Source organism: Poecilia mexicana, unplaced genomic scaffold (assembly GCF_051168715.1).
Source record: "Poecilia mexicana isolate PSO_F unplaced genomic scaffold, ASM5116871v1 scaffold_7, whole genome shotgun sequence".
In the NCBI taxonomy this organism is placed as follows: Eukaryota; Metazoa; Chordata; class Actinopteri; order Cyprinodontiformes; family Poeciliidae; genus Poecilia; species Poecilia mexicana.
Genome location: NW_028263376.1, coordinates 198,285 through 222,325, shown reverse-complemented (window position 1 = coordinate 222,325; position 24,041 = coordinate 198,285). Strand labels below are relative to the sequence as shown.

General features: G+C 41.0%; 1 protein-coding gene across 1 annotated transcript in view; it reads left to right on the top strand.

The window, feature by feature from the left end:
* LOC106908697 (microtubule cross-linking factor 2-like) overlaps positions 1 to 22,956 on the top strand; it is a 28,651-nt gene extending 5,695 nt beyond the window's left edge. The window contains exons 6-19 of the mRNA XM_088006838.1: positions 1,766 to 1,900; positions 3,756 to 3,878; positions 4,452 to 4,682; positions 5,008 to 5,109; positions 5,248 to 5,415; positions 10,275 to 10,427; positions 10,601 to 10,717; positions 12,451 to 12,518; positions 13,320 to 13,461; positions 13,589 to 14,194; positions 14,489 to 14,747; positions 14,839 to 15,057; positions 15,944 to 16,362; positions 17,482 to 22,956. Coding sequence (XP_087862964.1) covers positions 1,766 to 1,900; positions 3,756 to 3,878; positions 4,452 to 4,682; positions 5,008 to 5,109; positions 5,248 to 5,415; positions 10,275 to 10,427; positions 10,601 to 10,717; positions 12,451 to 12,518; positions 13,320 to 13,461; positions 13,589 to 14,194; positions 14,489 to 14,747; positions 14,839 to 15,057; positions 15,944 to 16,362; positions 17,482 to 17,616 — 2,877 coding nt within the window. The 3' untranslated portion in view covers positions 17,617 to 22,956. The remainder of the gene's footprint in view (positions 1 to 1,765; positions 1,901 to 3,755; positions 3,879 to 4,451; positions 4,683 to 5,007; positions 5,110 to 5,247; positions 5,416 to 10,274; positions 10,428 to 10,600; positions 10,718 to 12,450; positions 12,519 to 13,319; positions 13,462 to 13,588; positions 14,195 to 14,488; positions 14,748 to 14,838; positions 15,058 to 15,943; positions 16,363 to 17,481) is intronic.
* The last annotated feature ends 1,085 nt before the right edge of the window (positions 22,957 to 24,041 follow it).

Here is a 24,041-nt window from a genome sequence, read left to right as displayed (position 1 = left end):
ATCAGCTGTTTAATTGGAGTTGCTGTTGATCCAAATTCACAATTTCCAATGCTCATCATGCATAGGCCGGAAAACTGTGGGACGCATTCCGGTCTCTGCAGAGTATTAAGTCAGATATGAGCTGCTGGCGTAAAAGCAAAACAAAACCAAACTCTGCATGTCCTCTGCATGCTGTTTTAATGCCTCCTAACCTGTGTTTAATGCTGCTTGGAGCCTCAAATGGAGCCAGTTGCCTGGTCAGAGAGGTTATCAAATATTGATCGTTTATGAGAGGTCTACCTTTATTGGAGTTTGGCATCGTGAAGTCTTAGTTGGTGGTTCTTGTTTCCTTTGTGTCATGACAACTGGATGATTTGATTGTGGGTCTGCAAACGCAATTTACAAGAAATAGTTAGAGATTCTGAAATATCAAGAACGGATCAGAGGGAACATCAGAACATTTAATAGGTTTTTTTATTATTATTTTCTGGCTGGATTTGGAACCTGCACAGATGTTTGAAAAACGTAAAGGCAAGCTGAAGTTATTTCAGATCTATATTGGTGTTTTGGTGGGGATTGTTTTAAAATTTAAATGTAACTTATTATTGTAAAATTCAATAAATGAGCCAAGAAAGTACAATAAAACTCAGCAGAGATTTTGAATTAACTTCGATTGTTTTGTCTTTACACGACTTTACAGATGGACGTCATTTTTTTCTTAGACTTCACCAATGGGGGAATTCGGTTTGATAAGATGGAATAATCTACTGAAATTTCTAAGTAAAGTTAGATAATGGCATTTAAATCGCAAAAGTTTTCATAGAGCTGATTCAATAGCAAAAGAGTCATGCATTGTAAAATCATTTTTCTCTTCTGATCTGGTCCAGCTTATTGGTTTTTAAGAAGGTGTGATTAAATGATCGGTAGATTCAAGTGACGATACTCCATTAGAGGCCAGTTCCAACCCCTTCTATCTCTCCTCCCCTGTCTTCCCTCTCTTGTCCCTCCTTCTGTCTGCATGGGCTCCATATCCGATCGATTTCTGCTGTTGGCTCCCTCCCGCCTCCTCTCCCACCTTTCACACCACCTTTGTTGCCACCGCTCACGCATGCTCATTTCCATTCCTTCCTTCATCACCTTGCTTCTCTCTGACGTCTCCTTACGCCCCTCACATCTTTTGCTGCAACTCGTCCCTTTTATTGCTTCACGTCACTCGTTTCTCTCTCTTCTTCTGCGCCTTATTGCTCCCTCCGCCCTTCGCTCTGACCTTTCATCCTAACTGCCTTACTCCTTCTCTTTCCCTTCCCATTCCTTCTTTTCTTCTCCTTCTCTCCCTCCGTCCCCCTTCGTTATCGCTCATTCCCATTTTAACCCTGTATTGCCATCTGTTGCACTACTCTGTGTCCTCTTCCATTAAAAACGTTCCCTCCTTGCCCCTCAGCCGTTCATTCTACCCTCCATTGTCCTTTTCTTTCTTTTCTCCACACTTTCATATTCCTCTTTGACCAAGCTCTTCTTCCTCTACATCCTTTTCTTTGTCTTGTGAGGCCCATAAGTTTTTTCTCCCCTAGTTTTCTTGATGTCTCATTGATGGACACCATTTTGGTTGTATTGTTTTTTCTTATTATTGTCATGTTTTCTGTCACCTTCAATTTTTTTACCCCCTCCCAAAATGTTTCCTTCCTCATTTCTACATCTTTTCTCTATGATTTTTTTGTTTGTGTGTTTTCTTTCTTCTTCTTCTTCTTTTTCTTCTTCTTCTTCATTAACTTGCCCATGCATGCAGCAGCCTGATTATAGGGACCAATCAGATCCAGACGAGAAAGATGGCACTTACCAGAGCAGCCAATCCATCAGCAACAACACGCAAAATCGGGCAGCTGGACAAACGGAGCAGGAGAAGGAGACGGATCGTTCCACGGTACGCTCAATCATGAACAACATGACAGCAAACAACTCCTACTGGAGACCCACTATGTCCGCCATCAGTGCATCTCTTGGCTGAAAGCCAGCGCCATTTTTTAACCAGACAGCAGCGGAGGTCACACCAAAAGCCTAAGCATAAAACTTTGACCGGCGTAATAATACTTTAGCCAAACAAAGCAAAAGAAAGTACGACGCCTTTACATTCTAAGCACTTGCATGCTTTACGTACTTTGTACGTATCTAGGATTTCTGAGGTGCACTTAATTTTCCAAACATTTTATATTTTTACTTTCACAAGACAAGATCATTTATGAAGCTAGAAGAGAAAGAGGCTGTGCTTTAATGTCGCTTTACAACGACTCCACTTTACATCGGGATCCATAAAATACAGTAGCTACATATTCAGGCAGCTACAAATTGGCAGCTGTGTTTGTGTGAGCAGTCATCAGAGTGCTGAAGATTATCGGCCCCATAAGCAAAACCGGGCCGACATTAGTTACCCATGTTTATCTACACGTTGTCGCCGTTTGTACATGTGATTCTGGAGGTGGGCCATGTAGTATTTGCTTGGGCAAGTGACACTGACAATGGTGCAGCGCAGCAGGATTGTGGGATGTCTAAGCAGAGAAGCAGGGGGTGTGTTTGCTTTCTTTACAGTGCTGAAATATAATGCTTTTAAAGTCATAGTTTGCAGTCATAGAACCAAACAGATTTAGTTCTATATCTTCGCATTGGTTTAACGAGTTCAAATTTGACTATGATTTAGATCTCTATAAGCATTTCATAGAAATAATTGATAACCATATAAACTAATTATTCGAAGCCTTTTCAATGGTACGGCAGCAAATGGGTGAGCCAGCTGGAAGATTTGGGTGAGATGCCGCTCTGTGTCGGACAAACTTTATCGGCACATCGTCACAACCAAAATAAACAGCTACCGCACCGTCCCGCAGTGGCACCAGGAGTAAGACTAGACCGCTGTTTGCTTGACCTTTTTATGCTGTGCTTCCATGGCAACCAGGGCTTCATGCATCTGCATCTTTATCCATGAGTATGAGGGTGAATAGGTCAGGGAACACCAAAATAAACCGAGAGAGGCAGATAAGTGGAGGGCGATGACAGAGGATGGCAAAAACCCAGAAATCGGTATTTAGTGCTGAGCCTCGGGGTCAAAAAGTAAATCTGGTCTGTCCATCTGTTCAACAGGTTTTAGTGTGACAGCACAGATGTATTCTTCCACTCAGATTTCCCCCCTGAAACCTTCAGCTTCAGTTTATTATTGAATGGACAAATATGTCTATAAACTCATATTCTTTTATAGTCATATTCATTGGAATTACTGGATTTGGACTCTATTTCTTCACGTAAATGCCTAGAATGTGAATGAAATTAATATTGTATCAATTAATTCCTAATTTTTCAATATACTTCTTTGCACCAGAGTCATTTTGTAACAGAAGAAGTAATTTCTCTTACGAGTGGGAAGTTGCTCTTGGTTGGGGTTGATGGAGGTAGAGAGCCAAGCCCAGGGGAGGGTAAAAAAGGACATTCATGGTACAGTGGAGGGTCGATGGATTGCACTCACTCAGCAGCTAAATGAGCCATGGGAGAGTGCATGAGTACAGATGTAGGAGGTTTGTGAAGACTCGCAGTAGACTTGTACAGCTCAGGGTTGATTTAAAGGTGAAGAGGCACATCTCTTTTCTTTTACCCAAAGGGTCCATTTTTGTCATTTTCTTGTAAATCCTCCTTAGTCACTTCTTCTCCATCAGTTATTTGCTCTTTCCACATGTTTACTTATTAATTCCCCTTCGTTATAATTGTCAACTCTCATTTCCTTTTCTCTCCAGTCTGTCCAGCTCAGTGACCTGCAGGCGCAGCTGTCCACAGAAAAGGAGTCAGCCAGAGGAACTCTGGAGGAGCTGGAGCGAGAAAGGCAGAACCACAAAGGAATCAGCCTGAGACTCTCACAGGTCAGTTTAAAGGAGGAGCAAACAATAATAATAGTAAGTTTTCCCCAAAAATCTAGTTCTGTTGGATCAGTGTGTTTGTGCTTGAACTCTTTTTCTGTTTTATTATTTCCAAAGTGAATCTCAACGTTTTCAGGGTTTCCTCTCAAGAATGAGCAGAACCTCGGGTGGTTTCTGTGTCCTCCTTTGTTTTTTTTTTATTTCTTGGTCACTAACTACAGTTCTTTGCAAAAGTGTTGAACTGTTTACATTTTATTTCATTTTGTGGCTAAGATCAATGTCTCTATAGCTTTTTGCTCTAAATTTAAGCAGCTTGCCTGTTTCCACTGATGTAAATTGTCCCCACAGGATGATTCTGCCGTCACAATTATATGGTCTTGCACAAAGGACAAAGAGTTTAATTTTGATGTGATGCAGCTTGTTGTGTCGCCCGCTTTGGCTTGTAGCAAACTGAAAACGGGACTTCTGTTGATTTCTTCTGGCTAATCTTCCATAATGACCAGATTTGTGGATTGCTTGACAGCGACAGTGATGCATCAGCCTTGAACTTGACTGTCTACGTTCTTCCCCTCTCAGCTCCAGGAGGAGCACCAGAAGGCCCTGCTCCGACGGGACTTCCAGCTTCAGAGCCTGGGCCTGCAGGCTCGACTTCAGCAGAAGCTGTGGGGTCAGGAGAGGACTCTGCTCGTTCAAGAGTCCCAGCACCTGAAACAGGCTCTGTTGCTGCTGAGTCTGAAACTGCGCTGCTTCCTCAAGCAGTGGAGGCTGGGCTGCAAGAAGGATGCAGAGGGGAAAGATGTTTTGGAGGTATGAGTGGATGGAGAGTAGAAACATTAAAGCTGCAGTATGTAACTTTTACTTAAAAAAAAAAGTTTCTTCACATATTTTTTTTTTTTTACAAATTTCAGACAGATCAAAAGTGTTTGCTGTGTTTTTCACAAGATAAAACTAAGACAAGATATAAAACACCAATCCCTAAAAAAAAGCTCTAAATCATTTAATTCATCATGTGAGGCTATGAAATAGGAAATATTTTTTATGTGTTTTGTTTTTTTTTTTTGTTTTTTTTTTTGGTTGAGGAACTATTGGAAAGAGGAGTGTAGATGACGCTGCTCTTTCATTGGCTCCTTAGATGAACAGCCTGAAGGATTTGTACCTGCTGCTGGAGGAGGAGGAGAGTCAGGCGGACAAGAGAGCCTCTGCAGACGAACAGCCTCTCAGCCCAACCATAAAGGCAAGCAGACCAGCACACACACAAAAATGCATAGGGCATGCATTGACTTACGTTTTGAACAGCTTCTTACATGTTGCTCTCACAGTGACATGTGTGCATGACTAAAACCTTACTAGATCTGTCTGTGTGCTGTTACAGTCTAGTGCTGTGAGCAGCACTTTGGCAGACCTAAAGGTTGCTCTGCAGGACCTGAGTGCAGAGTTGAGACAAGAGAGACAAGGCTCCCAGGAACTTACTCAGCAGTTCGCAAAGGCCAAAGCATCATGGGAGGTGGAGAGAACCGAACTAAAGAGCCTCATCATGCAGGTAACAGAACAGAGCTGCTGTAGAAAAGTCAAAAAAAAAAATTCACTAAGTTTGACAAAGACAATTTTTAGTTTTTTACTGATATCTTGATGAGCAAAGCTTGTGTGAACAGAAAAGAGCTGGAGAGAATCAAATGCAAGAAAGATGGAAGGTAACTAGCTATCTTGGATTGTTGAAGTTCAAGGGGGGTTTACAAGTCATGTTTTAATTTGGTTGCATAAAAAATTACAATTTTAGAATTTGCACGAGTGTGTATGGCCCCCTGTGAATCAGTCCAGCTCGACAATTTTGACTGCAGGGCTGAACATTCAGAGCAGACTTTTGTTTTTCTTCCAGGAAGTAAAACTGTATTTTTGAGCGAGGTGATAAGATGGGGTGTAGAAGCATAAAATAAGAAATGTTTTTTATGATTAGTACTAAACCAGCTTTACCATATCTCCAAAACACAAACATAGTGACATTTTTGCGGACCTTGGGGTCAGGTAGTTTATTTGTCTGTAAAACCTTTTCCAGCTCCTCTATAGGCTTTGGGACAAGGATTTTACTGGCTCCTCCCCCTCTTGATTGTCTTTGTCTCGCTTTCTGTCTCATAGCAGCAGCTGAAGCTGTAATAGTTTTAATTAACAGCCTCTAGGATAAAACACAGCCTGTGTGTAATGGGGCAGGGGAGGAATGAGAGATAAATTATTGCCGACAGGGAGGTCTATTAAAACAGAGCTAATTGTATGATATCATCCTTCTTTCCTTTTGTATATATGTTAATGCATATTCTGTCCTGGACATAATCGATATGAAGTTGCAGGTCAGATATGTCTACGGTTTTCTTTAGGAATTGATTATGTGCATTTTCTGCCCCGCATGTATTTCGTGTTATTGTTTTTTTCGGGGGTGTGGCTCTCTCTTCTTTGTGCAGTTTTCACTGTTGGATAGTGAAGACGTTAAACGCAAATAATATTTTGAGTGAAAAGGGTCACTTAGAAATATTCCAACCCCAACGAGAGTTTTATTTTGCCTTTTAACCTGCCTGTAGGAAGAAATTGCTTCGAAAGTCCCTACGACGTCATTTACCTGTAAAAAATGCATATGCATCGGCCTTCTGTGATTAAAAAAAATAAAAATAATAAAATAAACATCTTTATAAAAAGCCACGTGTCACCACATTGTAAGTTAAACATAATCCACAGTGGAGGATTTTCTCCGCGATATTGGGGTTCTCTCAGCACACCAATCTAATAACGCTCACAGAGACGCACGCCGACACCGACAGCCGTCGTTAATCATTGGTCCAATCTCGACGACTCAGGCCTCATTCTAGGAAGCCAGATCATTTGTCTCCTGATCGCCAGTCGTAGACGAGAGCCTGAGTTCAGAGAGACGAGACGCTTTTCCCTTCCCTGACGGCGACCTCTTTAGTGTTAATTATTAGATGTAAGTTGTAATGTTCGGAGGTTTTACAGTAAATTTTGGAGACTGAAACAAAAATAGTTGCATTATTGTGTAAAGGTTTTAAACCACCTGTCGTATCTTTAAACCGTATGTACGAGACAGAAAAAACACTGATGGAAAAACCGGAGACCGATCGAGACCTCTTTAAAAATTCAAATCGTTGTAATCTGTAAAGAAGCGATCGATTGCTTTGTCTGTGCAGACCTGAACACCTCTGGCTTTTCCGTGCCATGTGAACTCACTTGGACGTGTCTGTGAGTGGGTGTTGCTCTCGTCTAGATGCCACATTTGGAAGTAATCTTTTCTCTGCCAACGATGCAAACTGTAAAGTGTGCAGTGTGTGCATGTGTTTGTTTTTCGTGTGTGTGCGTGTTTGTGTGTGTGTGTGTGTGCGTGTGTGTGTGTGTGTGTGTAGCCATACGACAAACAGCCGACCACATCAGTACCAAGACTTCCTGGCAACTCGCAGCAGGTCCTCCAGCTGTTGCTTCACTGAACAAGTCAACTCAATTTCAAACACTGTCCTCCCTGTCAAACAGCCTGACAGGAAATTATCTTCACTGTTCGACCTGACAAACAAACCCGGTCAGAGAGCGTACAGATGATCTCAGGATCCCTGAGCGCTTGCAGGACAAACGCAGCTTTCTTCCAACCTGTGAAGGCCTGAGGCCTCCCTTCTGATGCTGCCTCATATTGTTTAATGCAGGTTACCCAGTCATCCTTGCTGACTGTGGGATTGTTACAAACATCTCTGTGATGACAAGCTGAGCAGCTGGAAGCTCTTGTTGCTCATTCATCACATCTGTGGCATTAACTTCACTCATGAAGGGAGGCGGACATCTGCTATATTAATTTGAAAATCAAATGCGGTCGCAACATTCTGCTCTGTTTGTTTAATGTGTGATAAAACACAGGCAGCTTAACTAGAAACATGCCTACCAATGTCTCCTTGTGGCTCTGAAAATACATATTTGTTTTAGTTCCATGTCTTTATCACTAGTGTGTCTCATTAGGACTTATGATTATTTAGTAAACCATTAATTATTCGATTATTGTGAAGGTTAACCGGAGAACCGTTTACATCTTTTTTATACTATATTGGCGTATGGATACATACGCCAATATATGTATGTATATTGGCGTATGTATCCATGTTGTTCTAACATCAACATGGGAAAAGCTCAATCGGTCAAGTTTATATGCTTTATATTGTATTTCAGAAACAAGGTAGTTCAAAGTGATTCACATCATAAAAGCACAAAAATACAAAGTAATCAAAAAACACCAACAATTTAGAAACAAGTAAACATTACATTTTTATGAGTGACATCATCAAAATCATCAATATGCATCAATCTTCCATTTATTATGGTTCAGAAGTAACTCTATCCTCAGCCCTTTCTGCTTGACTTGATTTTTTTTTTTTGATTAACTAACCAGCTTTGCTAATTATTATGTAATGTAAAGGTCAGACGTGCTATCAGCCTCACAGGATTGTGCTTTTATTAGACCATTAATTACAGTAATACTGTTGTTCCCTACATAGTACCTCTGCAAAGAGAACATTATCACTGCAAGTTGTTAAATAGATTTTTAAAAAAAGGGTTTTACTAATTCATATTATGAGCAGTCACAGCAAAACAGCACTACTAATATTATAAAGCAAAGGAGAAACATCTGTCCCCGTGTATATTCCTAGAGAACGGAGAGCTATTTCTGCCAACAGTCAATATTTCCAGATCCAGCATGCTCCGTAGCAGACAGAGGTTACGAGCTATGATGGATAAAACGTCTGGCTTTCCTGTCGTCTTCCAAAGTCTTACTTTCTCTCATTCTTCTGCAGCCATGATGAATCACAGACGTGTCTGGGGATGTTGTAAAAAATACTTAACAGCTTCTTAGGCCTACATGTTACCAAATTTAGCAAGTTTTCTTATATTAAAAAATGAAATACTCATAAACGTGACAAGTACGTCCTACTTATTGGTAAAGATCCAGACGCTGCCTTCCTTCCTTTCCAGAAGCACTTTACTGTTTTAGATTTTACCTCCATAAACACAGTTAAAGTTGCTAAACAGTAAGTATCGGGTTTTGACCCAAACACGTCTGTAAACACTTGGCATCCAGTGAAATAGCCTCCCTCTCAGCACCTCTGCAGTAAACCACGTTGAGTTGTGGGGCTCATTAAGCTGTGTTCGTCATTAATAAGAAATACTGCGCGGCCGTAAGAGACGGGAGTTGGGCTCGGTCAGAGTGTGCTTCACTGTGACTGGCTGCCTGACAGTTTCATTAGTACCACACATAGATGCCGCCGAGTCGGGCAGCCAGGCCGAGGCACAACGAGACGATTGATGGGTCTGGGAGGTCTGGGTGTGGGCGTGTGGGCATTTGAGTTTTCACGTTTGTCAGGCCGATGTGCCGGCACTGTCAGAAGCACAGACGCGAGACGCAGACGCTGAGAAGAAAATGTAAAACGGCTCATAAATATTTAAGGGGATTCCACCTACAGAATCTGCAACAGCGGAACAGAAGAGAGGGTGAAAAAAGGGGCGATGCGGCTCAAAATAGAGAGTGAGAAGTCTGCAGGGACAGGACAGAGTGAAACGGGGCTAAAGAGGAAGAGAGGCGATGATAGGGAAGTCCACAAATACCCCAATACAGGATGAGACATGTTGCTATCCTGAGACTTCCTCTTATGAGTTATTTGTAATTTAAATTATCAAAACCTATAACACTGTTGATTCTCCCATTTTCTATTCAATTTTCCCATCTCCAATATTTCACTCTATAAAGCCGACCGGATGATTTTAAAGTGCAATTAGGCAACACAAGCCAGTATAAATTATTTTAATCACTAAGCAAATTAAAGTTATTTTTAAGCATATTCCATTTCAGTCCAATTATGACACATTTCCAATTACCATGATTATAATGGCAAAAATAATAGTCCACATTAGAAGAAAAATCATAACTATGTTGAACTAATGGGGCCGAACCTGCAGCTTTGCTGCTAACGCGGATGAGCAGAAGAATTAGAGGGTATTTATAATTATTTCTTTAGGTCAAAATTATTTTTTTCTCAATGTCACTTTTTCATACTTAACAATAAATTCATACATTGCCTTTTATTTGTTAATTTAAATTGACTTCTAATCTTATAATCTTCCATTTACACGTTTTCATTTCAGCATCTCGTGAAGTGTCGCAGCAAAAAGAATGTCAGTCAAGTTTTTTCCATGTTTGGTCAAACATTAATATCTCCGACAAATTAAATAAACAGGGAACCGAATTAGAGTCTTATAACTTTAGTGGATGACACTGAAATGGGAGATCTCATGTTTGCTTAGTAAAAAGAAAATCCCATTTCCTTTTCGAAAGAACTCTGACTCAATTTACTGGTTTTCACCTTCCAGTTTGAGACCAAACTCGGGAAAACCACAGCAGCACTTTCCTCCACTGAAACACTGGACCCTCTTGACCTGAAGGTGGCTCTTAAAAAGGAGCGTGAGGAGCACCAGCACCTCCTCGCCGAGTCGTACGCCGCCGTGATGGACTTAACCAAGCAGGTGAGCTGATGTCTAAGCATGAAAACCTACGACTTCTTTGGCGCTGATGCTGCAGACAAAAAAAACTTTCGAGGGACGTGGATATGGATGTACGTCACCACCATCTGATTTCAACTGATCCTGCTGTTTTTGAATCTCCCTCCTTTGGCTCGTCCGACCGTTGATCGGCTCAGCTTCAGATCGGAGAGAGGAACTGGAGCAGAGAGAAGCTGGAGCTGCTGGAGAGGTTCAGCCAGGAGAGAACTCAGTGGGAGCAGAGGCTGAGAGACGCTGCCACACAACAGGAGAAGGTGCAAAGGGTGGGTCTTTGTTGGTCCATGTGAGCGTGAGAGTGAGAAACACTCTGGACGTCTTGGGTCCACGATGCTGCTGGTTCAGGTTGCTGCTCTGGGTTTCATCTTTTTGTGGACGGAAACAGTAACTGCACAGATGTTAATGCCATGATATGAGCAGAGGCTGGCTGAGTACCCAAAAGTTGTACTTGAGTAAGAGTAGTCCTAGTTGACAACATTTTAACTCAAGTAAGAGTAAAAAAAAAATATATATATATATATAGCTGTCCAAGAAAATACTTAGGTAGAAAAAGTCTTTGGTAAACTGATCAAAACATGAATCAATACTTTAAAAATACTGCATCAGATGGACCAAAATATAAAAATAAGTTTAAATTTAGTTTTGTTTTTTTGTTTTTTTTAAAGATAAATAATTTATATAAATAGTATAATTACAAATTAACAAAGTCAGGCAAAGGAAAAAATTTTCCAAACGTAAAACTGATGAAACTGCTGGTGTCTGATGATTGTTTTTTAAACAAGCTTGTTCTCCGTCCAGTGAAGTTACTCGCAGTGTATAAAGTATCCAGAGATGTTCCTACAGTAAGAGTAGTGACAATTCTTAATAAAACGACTCAAGTAAAAGTAAAAAGTCCAGAGTAAGTAAAAATAATCCTAAAAGTATTCATTTCCCAAAATGCTCCTCAAGCAAATGTGACAGAGTAAATGTATCTGGCTACCATCCAACTCTGGATCCTTCTGTAAAAGTTCAGCTCAGCAGAAAGACATGGTCACTCATATCTGCTGCAACATGTCAGTGAGGGCTGAGGCAGGCTGCGACCTTCTGGGGATTCTAAGGTTAAAGGGATTTTCTCCGTGCCTGACTCAAACCCCAGAGGTGCATTTAAGGTCTTTCTGTCATCTTTGAAGTTCTCAGCCTGCAGAGAGCTCCCCTCCTCTCCCGCCCCGTTTCCTGTCCACTCATTCGCTTTTTCCACTTCCGCGTCTGTCTCCGTCGTCTTCCTTCCCCCTCTCTGCTGTCATCCTGTCTCGCTCCAGGCCTGTGCAGGAGAACTGGGAGGAGGTTCAGCTTGTCATTTAGCTTTTTGTCTCAGCCACTCTGATAGCGGCGTTTATCACGCTCTGCCTTCCTCAAGTCTTATGAATGTGTCATTTGTTTGGACCTTTTCAAGCTTTTGGGATGCAGTTGTAGTGCCACCAACAGGCAACTTAGTGTAATCCTTGCTTTATTACACTTAAGCAGAACAAAGACGGCCAGTTACTATACTTCAGTTTTTGATTTTTACACATAAGTATCTAATTTTGCCGATTAAAGGCACCTGCTGTGCATTTAGATTTCTGTTTATTCGGATAGTTCGGGCTGCACAGTGCTGCCGGTGAGAGTAAAAAAAGGTTGTCAGTGCAGCTATAGGCACAGCATTTGCAGATGTCCTTTTCTTCCACTTCTCCTCCTCCGCTCACAGGGGAAATTGCTTCTTAGCTTCAGATCTCACCTCCAGTGCAAAAACCACCGACTCAGCATAGCTATCCGTGTTTAACCTCGATCTGCCACAGACTGATTATAGAGTTCACTTCTAGAAACTCCAAAGGAGGCGGCTGGCAACTTCATGCTCACAATGAAATGCTATAGGAGCCGTGATGCTCAGACGTGTCATGACGGTCGTTTAAATGTTGACTGCAAAAACTAGATCAAGTCTTTTCAACGTGACTCTTCTCTTTTCCCCTCACAGTCGAAGCCTCCAGGTGACGAATCCACTGTGGACACGGCGGGTGTTGTTAACGGATCAGCATCGCCGAGGTGACAGTGAAAAACAGTCATGCTTACTTTACCACGTACTTGAACAAGTCATTAGTTGTTGTCATCACCGTCACTTTTTATGGCCGTTTCATCATCGGTGCTTTAAGTTAAAGTCAAAACCAGTGTCAGAATCTGTTTGAACAAGTTCACTGGGACTTTTCAATGATTTCACGGTGCAAATAAACCTAAAAAGTAAAAAATAAGTAAAGTATGAAAAAGAAAAATATACAATATCTACACACGTGCAAATAAGCAGGTGGATAAAGTAAGAGAGGTGCTTCACAAAGATATTTATATATTTTTTTATCCTTTTCACTTTTTGTCAGATTTCTTTGTACTGTATTTTTTTTATAAGCATTGGGTGCATTTATTAGTCAGACCTCTTTACACTGATGCCCCGAAATAAAATCCAAGGCAAAGAATGGAGGCGCGGCATAGGTCCACAGCTCAGATGGACCTATGAAAAAACTTGAAAAGAAATAAAAGGAAAAGTGTGTTGTCCACAAATTTAGCTTTCACGGAAAATAGGCAAAAAGAAAACCATTAACATAAACCCAGAAGAGGTCAGCGTTAGTGTTTTCCACAGTCCTAACACTTGCAAAAAAAAAGGCGCGATCAGTGTGTGTTCACAAATTATAAACATTTTGTGCTGATCTGTTACATAAAATCCAAGTTAACAAACACTGAAGTGGGCGGTTTGGAATGTCGCAAATGTGGAAGAATGAATACTTTTGCAGATCACACTGAATTTGTCACTGTGACATCTGAACATAACTTTTCTGTTACTGCATCTTTGACTAGGATCAAATCTACACTGGAGGACTCGGAGGGTAGCAGATCTTCCTGTGCGAAGGACAAAGCACATTTTGGTTCAATGCCGCTTTTTACTGGAGCCGAGTTTGGGGATGTAACCGTGAAGAACTGGACCAGCATAACCAACGAGGTTTGAAACTACGGTTTTTATACGGCCGCTGGTCTAAAATTTGTAAACTTTATTGAGGTTTTTGTAGTGACACAAACACACTGAGTCAGAACATTTACTAAACCTACGCTGTTGTCTGCTGGTCTAGACCCCAGAGATGGCTGACACTTGTAAAACCTGGGATGGTCCAAGTGGTTCTTGTAGCAGCTCCGCAGCCTCTCAGATGGACTTGGACTTTGTGCAGAGGAGCTGCACTGCTCCGGACCGGACCGGCATCCGTATTTACTACAGCCCTCCTGCTGTGAGGCGTATGGAGCACCGGAGAAGATACCAGGAGCCTCTGGATTCTGATGAATACAGCGTCGGGGGTTCATCTCTGAAGCAGAATGACACGGACGGTGGCGTGGCCTCACTGGACGCTCTCGATGCTCAGCGCCAACAACCCGCCTCATCGTTCACCTCTTCTTATGAGCAGTGGCTCAGCTCGCTGTCCAAGCAGCACCGGGAGCTGCTGGAGAGCAGAGGCAGCAGCATTTCCACGTCGATGCCGAGCGTTTTCAGCAGCAGTGTCAGCGGCGGCGCGGCTAACAGGGTGGTGGACGGGATGACATCCAGTTCTCCCTTCCACGATCTGGAGATCGGAGACATCTCTGCCAACTTAAGTGACGACATGAAGGAGATGACTAACTGTGTCCGGCAAGCTATTCGCTCTTCTTCTCTGGAGAGGAAATCCAGCAAGGAGCCTGGGAGTCAGGTATCGTCTCTCCTTCATTTTCATTCTCGTTCCAGTAAATGTTTTGAATGTGTAATATTTTCCTGCTATTTTTGTTGAATTTAGTCCTTATTACTTCATAGCAGGGAAGCCAAACTCAATGAGCTTGCCTGTCTTTGTATTGAAAAGTGCTTTGTAAATAAAATGTAATATTAAAACATGTTATAAATGTTTGATTTAGACAGAAAGATCTCCGTGTTCTAATTGCGAACTTAGCTCTACTGGAAAAAAGTCCAGGTAAAAAGGTTAATCCGAAACATTTTAAACTTCCTTCAGCCCGTTGGAGTGTCCAACAAGTCCACCCAGACTGCAGCTCAGGGTGTCAGCATCGGACTGCAGACAGAGACCAGCAGGGCAACGGGGTTGCACTCCAAATCCTGGTCACCTCGGCCAACACCAGCAACCACTTCCTCGCTGGTATCCGCCCGAACTCGGCAGATTTCTACATCTCTGGATAAAGTGCACAGCCGCATTGAGAGGCCATGCTGTTCGCCCAAGTATGGGTCGCCTAAGCTACAGCGGAGAGTGTCTTCTGGTAAAACTTCTCCTCACTTCCCTCTGAGCCCAGTTCGTTTGGTGCTTTGGAGCGTTTTTAGACGAATGATCGAGCAAATCGCTATTTTCAGGTTCCACTTCCAGACTGGACGGCGCTTCCTCCAGCAGGGACCGCAGCATGTGGAGCCTACATCAGAGGCCCATCGGTGGGAGTGGCGGCTCTGCTTGGGCTCGCTCCACTACGACGAGGGACAGCCCCGTCCTGAACGGCCTCACCGACGGCCTCTCCAGCCTCTTCAGCGTAGTGGAGCACTCCGGAAGCACAGAGTCGCTTTGGAGGAGTGAAATAGGTGAGATGCATAATCTAGGTCTGTAAATCTGTCGTCTTTCAAGTATTGCAAAATACGCCACCCAATCACATTGAGGCGCCATGACCGACGTTGGAAGTGAGGGATTGTTTTTCCAAGTTGTTTTTGCCTGTATAGCCACGGCTTTCACTTGTTCAAGTCGAGCTAATTTGTCTTGCCGAAGTAACACAGATTTATTTGGGGCTCATACATGGCAGCACTTACAAATGTTTGATAAAGCCAGATTATAAAGCGACCCATAAGTTCCCTCTCCTGACATATTTGTTTGTTTAATCAGCCAGTTTCACGCCCCATGATTTATACCACTATGTTATAAAAGGCGTTTTCCCGTAACACCGAAGCAGACTTAAAAGCATGCAAAAGTTACAAGGCGAAGCATTTTCTCCATGGTTACTAATGAATAGATGGGTAACTACGCCACACTGCAATATCTTGTCAAAGGTTTACAATAAAATGACAAGTTTGGTTGCATCCATGTCTGTCTGTCTGTCTGTCTGTCTGTCTGTCTGTCTGTCTGTCTGTCTGTCTGTCTGTCTGTGCAGAACCATTTTTAAAGTGAAATCATCTAAATAAAAGAGATATTAGGCTCTCGACTGTCTGTTTTTTGACAAGCTTTACAAGAGTTTACTTGCACATCGGATGTTTTGACGTCCGTAGTGGTGGAGTGGTACGTGAAGACGTTGACATCACGAGCAAAGGGTCAATCCCTGCAGTAACACTTACATAAGAACAAACTGAGAAACATCGTAATTTGATGGAACAGAAAAAAGCCCAAACGTCTTGTCGTTTTGTTCTGGCTTAAACCCACAGTAACTTCAGTTAATCCTGTTGGTGATAATCCAAACCTGTGATCCCTGCGCTGCTATAGGGTCAAGCCAGACGGCCAGCCCGGCTCGGCAGCCTCACGCTGCCGGAAAACCCTCCGGCGCTGCTGCTTGCGGCTCCGATTCCAACCCTCAGCGGTATGGAGGGCTGGTGCAGGAGTTCTTCAGGAATGTGTGCAACAGCCGCGGCCCGGGTGGAGCCCCCCTGTCTGTGGAGAAAGTGCAGAGAGACTCCCTCGCTGTCCTCGGAGGCGTGGGAGTCTTGGGTGGCTTGAGCAGCGTGGACGAACCCACACTCGGAGGGGCTGCTGCGCTGGCTGGACTGAGCGGAGGCAACGACAGCGTGACCAGGATTGTTAATAAGCGGTTTATGAGGCAGACGGCCGGGGAGGAGATGATCAGCATCATGGGAGGAGGGAAGGAAGCAACGAGCAACAGCGTGGCTGCAGGACCTGGAACCGAGGTTTGTGCTTTTAAATGAAATGGCAGTTTGTAGTTTTTTACTACATGTTAAATTTTATCATATTACAACCATAAACTTCAGCCTATTATAGAGGGACTTAAAATCTAAATGTGGTAAATCTCCTTTAATAAAGTCCACTTTGACCAATTGCCTTCGAAGGTCATGGAATAAGTACTTGTTGTCCACTTGTGTGTAGTGTAATCTCAGTATGAATTCAGCTGTTCTGTGAAGTTTTCAGAGGTGTGTTTGAGGACATCAGTGAACTAACAGCATCACAAAGACCAAGAAATACAGTAGACTGATCAGAAAGAAAGCTTTAAAAGTGCTCTTAATGTGTTTACTGAAAATGGTAGCAGTATGATGGCCTGAACTGCCAGGAGGAGGAGAGCATTGATTACATCCAAGGCTACAACAAAAGAGTTTAGATCAATGCATTAAGTCAACTTTGCAAAGACTAGAAAACTCCTCTTGAAATGATGTATATCCAGTCTGAATCAGCCCGGGGTGATTTGTTAAGGCAAAAGTTTGAGTTTCTCAACATGAAAAGCAGGTGCAGACATAACCCAAGAGTTTCAGCTGTAATTTTTAAACATCCATGTATCATTTTCATTCTAAAGCACAACTATTTAGTTTGTTCTGTTGGTCTAACCAGTAAAATGCAGAGTCATTCAAAAAATTAGAGTATTACTGAACGGCCCATTTATTTCAGGAGCATCTCATTTCATACAGATTAATTACACATACGGGTGTTTGGGAGCTTTTATTTCTGCTAACTACAGTCATTTCCCACTTATAGTTAATGAAAACATGGCACTTAAAATCAGATCATCACATCAGAGCAATATAAAACTTTTTTTTTTTAAAAACAAAGAACGTGTGCTTAATGAAAAGCATGTTTGCTGCTTAAAGGTTATTATTTTCAAAAGATACGTTTAATCTGACAAATGAGACTCACTGAGACGTATATATTCTGATTTACTGAATATGACGGTACATGACAGTCTGTGGTTATAACATGACAAAATGTGCAAAGGTTAAATGGGTATGAACACGTTTCCAAGGCTCTGTACACCATGGCACGATGATGTGGGCATGAAGTGACTTTGTTCTGTCTCCCAGGAGGCACCTTGCGATTGTGCTACTCCGTCCTCCTGCTTCGTCCGATCGTCCAGAGCAGCTGCTCGCCACTGCAAGCACCGTCCGCAGGACTCTCCAGCTGGAGCCGAGGAGAAAGGAGACGCCTGCAACGAGTGACGAGCCTCCCAGCGAAGACGCTCACGGAGGAAATTCACTTCTTCACAAACACGACTGCCTTGGAAACGCTTCCCCGCACCTCCCAGAGCACCAAATGCACACAAACACCTAGAACCTGCCACGCACACAGGCCCACTGCCAAACATTAACACACCGCCTCAGCACACAGCGCAAACTGCCCCCTGCCCCGGACCCCCACACAAAGCTACTGCCACCTTCTCTCAATCAGAACCCCGGAGACGCCACTCCGGTTTCTAGACGTGCGACCGATGCCAAGGACTGCGCCAGCATCCCAAACCTACCAGCAGGACTGAAACCAGAACTGCCATCTAACACTACAGATACCAATCAACAGGTTAAATAATGATGATGATGATGTCAGGACTCAAAACACAACCTCCAACTATCAGAGTAACAGGTACTACAATCAGTCTGCTAATACTACACATTCACAACGATATGCTATAATGTTACCACCATCATGCTGTTTAATGAGCAGTTATTTTAGATATCATGTGTTACTTTGGGGGGTATGAAACAAAAGCAGTTTTTTATTATTTTTATTGTCTGCAAACCGAGACACAATTAAATGTTTCGATGATTTCACAGTGTTGGACCCACACTTAACACGCCACGCAGTGTCGGATTGCTTTGCACAATTGACTTCACAGATAAAAAAAAAATGCCACAGCTTAATGACACATAGCAGAGTGGCATACGCCGTGTCTTATTAGCACAGGAAGACGTTGAAAACCACTGGGCCGTGCGTTTCATGAAGACCAGATTTGAACTAAAATGAAGAATGTTGGTATCTAACGGCTCAAAAAAATGAAACCATAGAAATGATTATAGAGACCAATGTTTAACCAGTGTTCCTGGAGAGCAAATGTATCTTATGGCTTGGTTTTCTGGTGCCGTCTTTCTTAATGAACAATGGCAGAAATACAGACAACGTGGGTGAAATGAAAGCCATGACTTTGACCTTTGATGATAGAAATTATGTCTTTATTTTGAAGCAGACGGCCAGAGATAGACTTGTATTGGCATCCTTTAACATTAGAGCAACAACCTGGTAAACACATGTACATATCTGCTGTGCGCCATCTTGAAATGGCTTCTGTTCTGACACACTTTGGGAATCATTCCTCCTTGTTAAGTTAAACCAGGATCCTTTTTGTTAAGCTTATGGCACATTGGATAGAAATGTAATTTTTTTTAATGTTTATTTATTATGTTGTTGTTTTTGGGGGTTTTTTTGTTTTGTTTTTTTTTTTTTTCAGATTGCCCAAGTCAATGGTGGGAGCAAGAAATTAAAGGCATTCCAGTTTTACTAATAAATCAAAACGTCTTTTGGGATCATAATCACACGGTTGGGAAAAATAAACTACCGCGTTGCAAAAGTATTCATACTCCTTGACCATATATTTACATTCATCTAATCCATTGTAGCTCTGGTTGCATGTTCATGATTGTTGTTCTGCTGGAGGGTAAACCTCAACCACAGTCTCAAGTCTTTTGCACCTTCGGGATTTTCCTGAAATTTTCTCCATCATGAACTTTTACTAGCTTTAGTAAAAGTTATAGGTTGGTATAAAAAAGAAAAAAAAAGGGCGATTGGTATGAATACTTTTGCAAGGCAGTGAACTCCATAGTTTAGATACTTGGAACAGACACACTAACTGGCTGCTGTCAAAGTCGAGATATCAGAGTATCCTTATTGTCACAAACATACACCAACACCTATCTTTCTTACTAATAAAGCTCATTGAATTGGTTCATAGCATTACAACAAACTTGGAATCTCTTTCAGGATTTTTAAAAAGTTATTTAAACCTTTTTTTTTAATCTGCAAAATATGACTTTTAATATTTAAATATCTGAAGTTTTAACTTATTTGAAACAGATCCATAAATTGATTTTCTATATAAATAAATGAAGATGAAATACTAAGTTAACTATAAGATGGACCACAGAGTTCGTTTTCCTGCAACAGCTGGACATAATGGGCAGCATAAATCAACACAAACAGAACTGTTGCAAAGTCACAAAGATTGGTTGCTAATAGCAGAAATATGATGTTGGACAAGACATAAAAATATACTCTGAATAATTTTATACACGAATCTTGAGTCCATTACCTTGCCATGTCCTTTTTTATATATTGGATTTGCTATTCAAATGGTCTGTTGGATTATGTGTCTTATATTTTGTCACACTAAAACCAGACTCTCTAAAACACACAAACTTCTTTTATTCGTGAAGTTTGTTTTCTTCATTAATGTACTGTATCCTGCTAAAGCGACAAGAGGCTAACAACTGTAGCTGGATGTGGCATAGATTGCACATCTGGCATTTTTAAAATACAAAGTCATTTTTCTGGAATATCTACTATTTCACTTTTTAATTGATGTTCTGCTGATCTGTTGTCGAGTCTCTGTTTTGTTACGATGGTGCTACTTGGTGTGCAGCCTTCTGTGGGCTTCAACGGAGAACCTACCCATCTTGTGTATGCACACAGTTTAATGACTCAGCAGTTTAAAAGTAGGGCATTACAGAAAGTACATATACTTAAATAACATGCTGAGGAAAACCCACAGTCTCTGTGCTACTGTCTGTCTCGATTTTAGCCCTCATTTTGGGTACAAAACCAACTGCATAAAACCAGCTGCTGCCTCTCCAGCCGCTGACATGAGTTCACCTAGACCGTTTTGGCCTCGATTTAATGGCTGTACTTGATGTCTGACTGGTTTACCAGCTAAGCAATGTTTCAACGGTTTCCAAAAATCTCATTTACTGTTCCTTTTTTTCTTATTTCACTTTTTTAAAAGCATTTGCGTTTTCCTGCACAAGCTATAATTTAATCTCGATTTAAACTCAACAAGAAAACACAATAAATATGACTTGGATATTTTATGTTTTCATTTTCAATCGAGCTATTGAACCGTTTTAGGAAAAACGCCTTGGTTTTGTTGCAAAAACTCCAAGCTTAACTTTCAACAAGCTAGCACATTTAGCTGAGATGTTCATCTAGCAAAGCCGTCATTCTGACCACATTTCTTCCTGATTATTTAAAGCAAATCCCTGTTAAAATATATTAAAATATTCTACTATACAAATCTGACCAAAAAATTTAAATGATAGACTGTTCCTTCAGTGCTGATTTACATTAAGATATTTAGTATTTTTCTAGAACCCAAAATAAACTCAAAGGGCTTTCTGTGATTTGAATTTTTTTCTTGGAATGGAAATTTTTCATAACAATATGATTCAAATTATTGCAGCTGTTTGTCACACTGTTGAAGAGTTATCCAGAAATGACCGTTTTTGACTTTGATAACTGTTAACTTTAGCTTATCACTAGATACTCATAGAAAAAGTTAAATTACTTGTCAGTGTGGCATTATGGTCTTTTTATCAGACCATAATTGAACTATTGGAGGCACAAGTTAATTTTACATAAGTCAATGACACTACGCTTCAATAAACCAATAATTTGAGGACTAATATTAAACTTTCTTTCAAACGCATACAAACAGTTAGCACGCTAACAAGACAGCCACAGCTCATAGGATATGTACCATCCTAAAAAGATTGTTTCATTCTCCAGACTGCAAAAACCCAAACTGATTAGCGTGCAGAAGATTTCCAAACACGTTCAAATAATAACCTGTCTTTTTCAATCTTTCCTTTGCATTTATATCTGGAACTCAAAGCTATTAAAACTGTGTGCTACCAACAAAACAGGGTTGTGCTCAGAACATTAACATGATTGGCTTTATACACTGCGAACCAACAAACAGCTCACTGTGGCAGGGATTTATGGGATATCCGTTGTGCTGTTCCAGATAAGAAGCGACTTTATAACATGATTCCTATATTGTAATTTTAAACTATATTTCTGATTGTCTGCACAAACGTAAAAGTGGACAGTTTACAGAATTTTGTTCTACCTCTTAGACTATAGACTAAAATAAACATAAAAACTAAATTCATGTAAATCTGCCAGAAAATGTTTTCAGTGGAAACTCATGTAATCTCTACATACTTGGGGGTTTATTTTCAACGTCATTCTGTCAACAAGAGGGTCACTTTAGTGCCTTTCCTCTACAAAAGTGTCTTGTTTTTACTAGAACCTTTTCCTTTATCTGCATAGATTCCATTATTTTTAAAAAAGCACCACATCTTAGTTCAGATATTCAGCTTAGATACATGTTGAATTAAATCTAAAAGCTGTAGTATTTTGCACAATTGATAAGGGATTTATGAGACGAGAGCTAAAGTGAACCCTTAGATATTAATATTTTTGATTTATCAGATTTCCAAACGTGTCAAAATGAAGAAGAATAGAACATTTTTTTCAATAAATGTCTGTAGCCTACACTGTTTTTCTTTCTTTTTTCGTGAGAATAGGTCTAAATTTAAGATAGCATCATAATATGAAGAATCAAACACATGATGAGAAACGTTATTTAATCATTATTATTGTTATTTCATTTTTGCTGTGTTCTGCAGAAGTATGCAAACATGCTGGACACATACTTGTTTGATTTGAGGCAGAATGATACGCGCATAATGATTCTGATCATTTTTAAATTGCATTACAACATACAATGTGGCTTGGTAGAGGCGGATATCCGTCTCTCCCTAATCCCTAAATTGTATTTCACCCATTAACTAAAACATTTTGCAGAAAAACATCACCAGCCAATGACTTTTTTAAAGGCTCTGGGGTATCAAGCATCACCTGTACCCATTTTTAGGTAAGCCTAGTAAAGCAACATGAATATTTCCATCCTTTTGTAATGTTTCCATACCACTAATTAGAATATTACATGCTGGGATTATGTAAATTATTCTTAGCTGAGGTATTAAGGACAGTCTGTATATTAGCTTTATTAACATACTATAATCTCTTTTTAACAGTGCTTGATTAATAAAAGGAGAAAAACGTAAACGAGTACTTGGTGAAGAATTCCCACCTACATTGTAAAGCAACAGGAAAGTGAAACGGTTTGTTCCCTGCCCTTCTGTTTCTTTGAGAATAGCTGAATGTCAACAGCTGATCTGACGCAGGTCGCTGTGAAATATGTAGCTCTCTCCCCTTTTAGACGGCACTTGAGCATTTTCATGTATATAGTTGCATTTTGAAGATGACTGACGGGGGGGAAGAACAATGAAATGAAATAAAACAATAGCAAACATTGAAAGATGTGAGAAAAAGACGTCCAAATGGATTTTTGAAGGTATTTTTGTTTTTCCGACCGTGGTAGCTTGTAAAATAAGATGAAACTGCCTCCTGTTTGTCATAGAATTCACAAATAAACGTGTCATGGATTTTGATGTGGTCTCTGCCTTTTTGCTTCCTCTCTGTTCTGCATTGGATCAGACTGAGGTTCTCTTGAATAATGAGAACCTCATTATTCAAGAGAATAATGAGGTTCTCTTGAATAATAATTAATGCAATTTCTACATTATCAAGAAGCCCCCCCGATGATGCGGTGAGAGCTGGTTGTGATGCACACACAAAGAGTCCGATGTACGTTGAAGGGCCCAACTTATTTGTTTTCCAAATGAGCTTCAGTTTCTCACAAGAAAAGGGAAACAACAAATTGAGCACACAGCATGCAAAAAAAAAAAAAAAAAAATCAACAACTTTTGTGTTTTAGTTATCTGGGTTGAATCCTCTTGTGGAGGATTTAAGTTTGTGAGTAGGAAAGTAAACCGTCTGCCAGTTCATTATGGTCATATTCAATAACAATTGGAGGATTTTGAACTAACCTTTTGAGGAAAGAAAGACTCCTCATGAGTCACCAAGGTGTTTTTTCCTACCAGTAGAGGGAGCCACAGGGTCAAAATGGAAGGTCGTGTGAGCCACCATGGCTGTCTGCTTACTCCTGCTTTAAGGATCATCTAGCCGGCCCCTGCTGGTCTTCTGGGTGACCCACCGGAGCGGCCGCAGACGGAACGTCTTAAGGAAAACTCGAACTCTTGTTCTCTCATCTGTAGTAGAAAGCTGTCGAGATTGGATACCTGGGGCCTGTGCAGTCGTTTTTGGAAAACTGGACTCTGCTTGCTCTAGTTTTTCTACCGCTGACTTCATGCCTTCCCTCTAAATCTACCTCCTCCTGTGATTCAAGCTCTGGCTGGGGCTGAGGTTCTTGCATTGGAGCGTCAAAATGTTGTAGGTTTAACTTTGGCCATGCAATTATTAACAAATTTAGTGATCTAGATAAAAAAAAAAAAACTACTTATTTAAAGTATGTATGGAAAGACAAAATAAAATGGCTGTTGGACAGAGTCAAGGAAGGTTTGTTTTTTTCCAGTTTGTTTCCCTGATAAAGTCAACAAATGCACATGATGGAGTTTAAGTCCTCTCTGACACCTCTGGCTCAGTGTGACAGAGGATTCATTCTAGTGGTGAACTG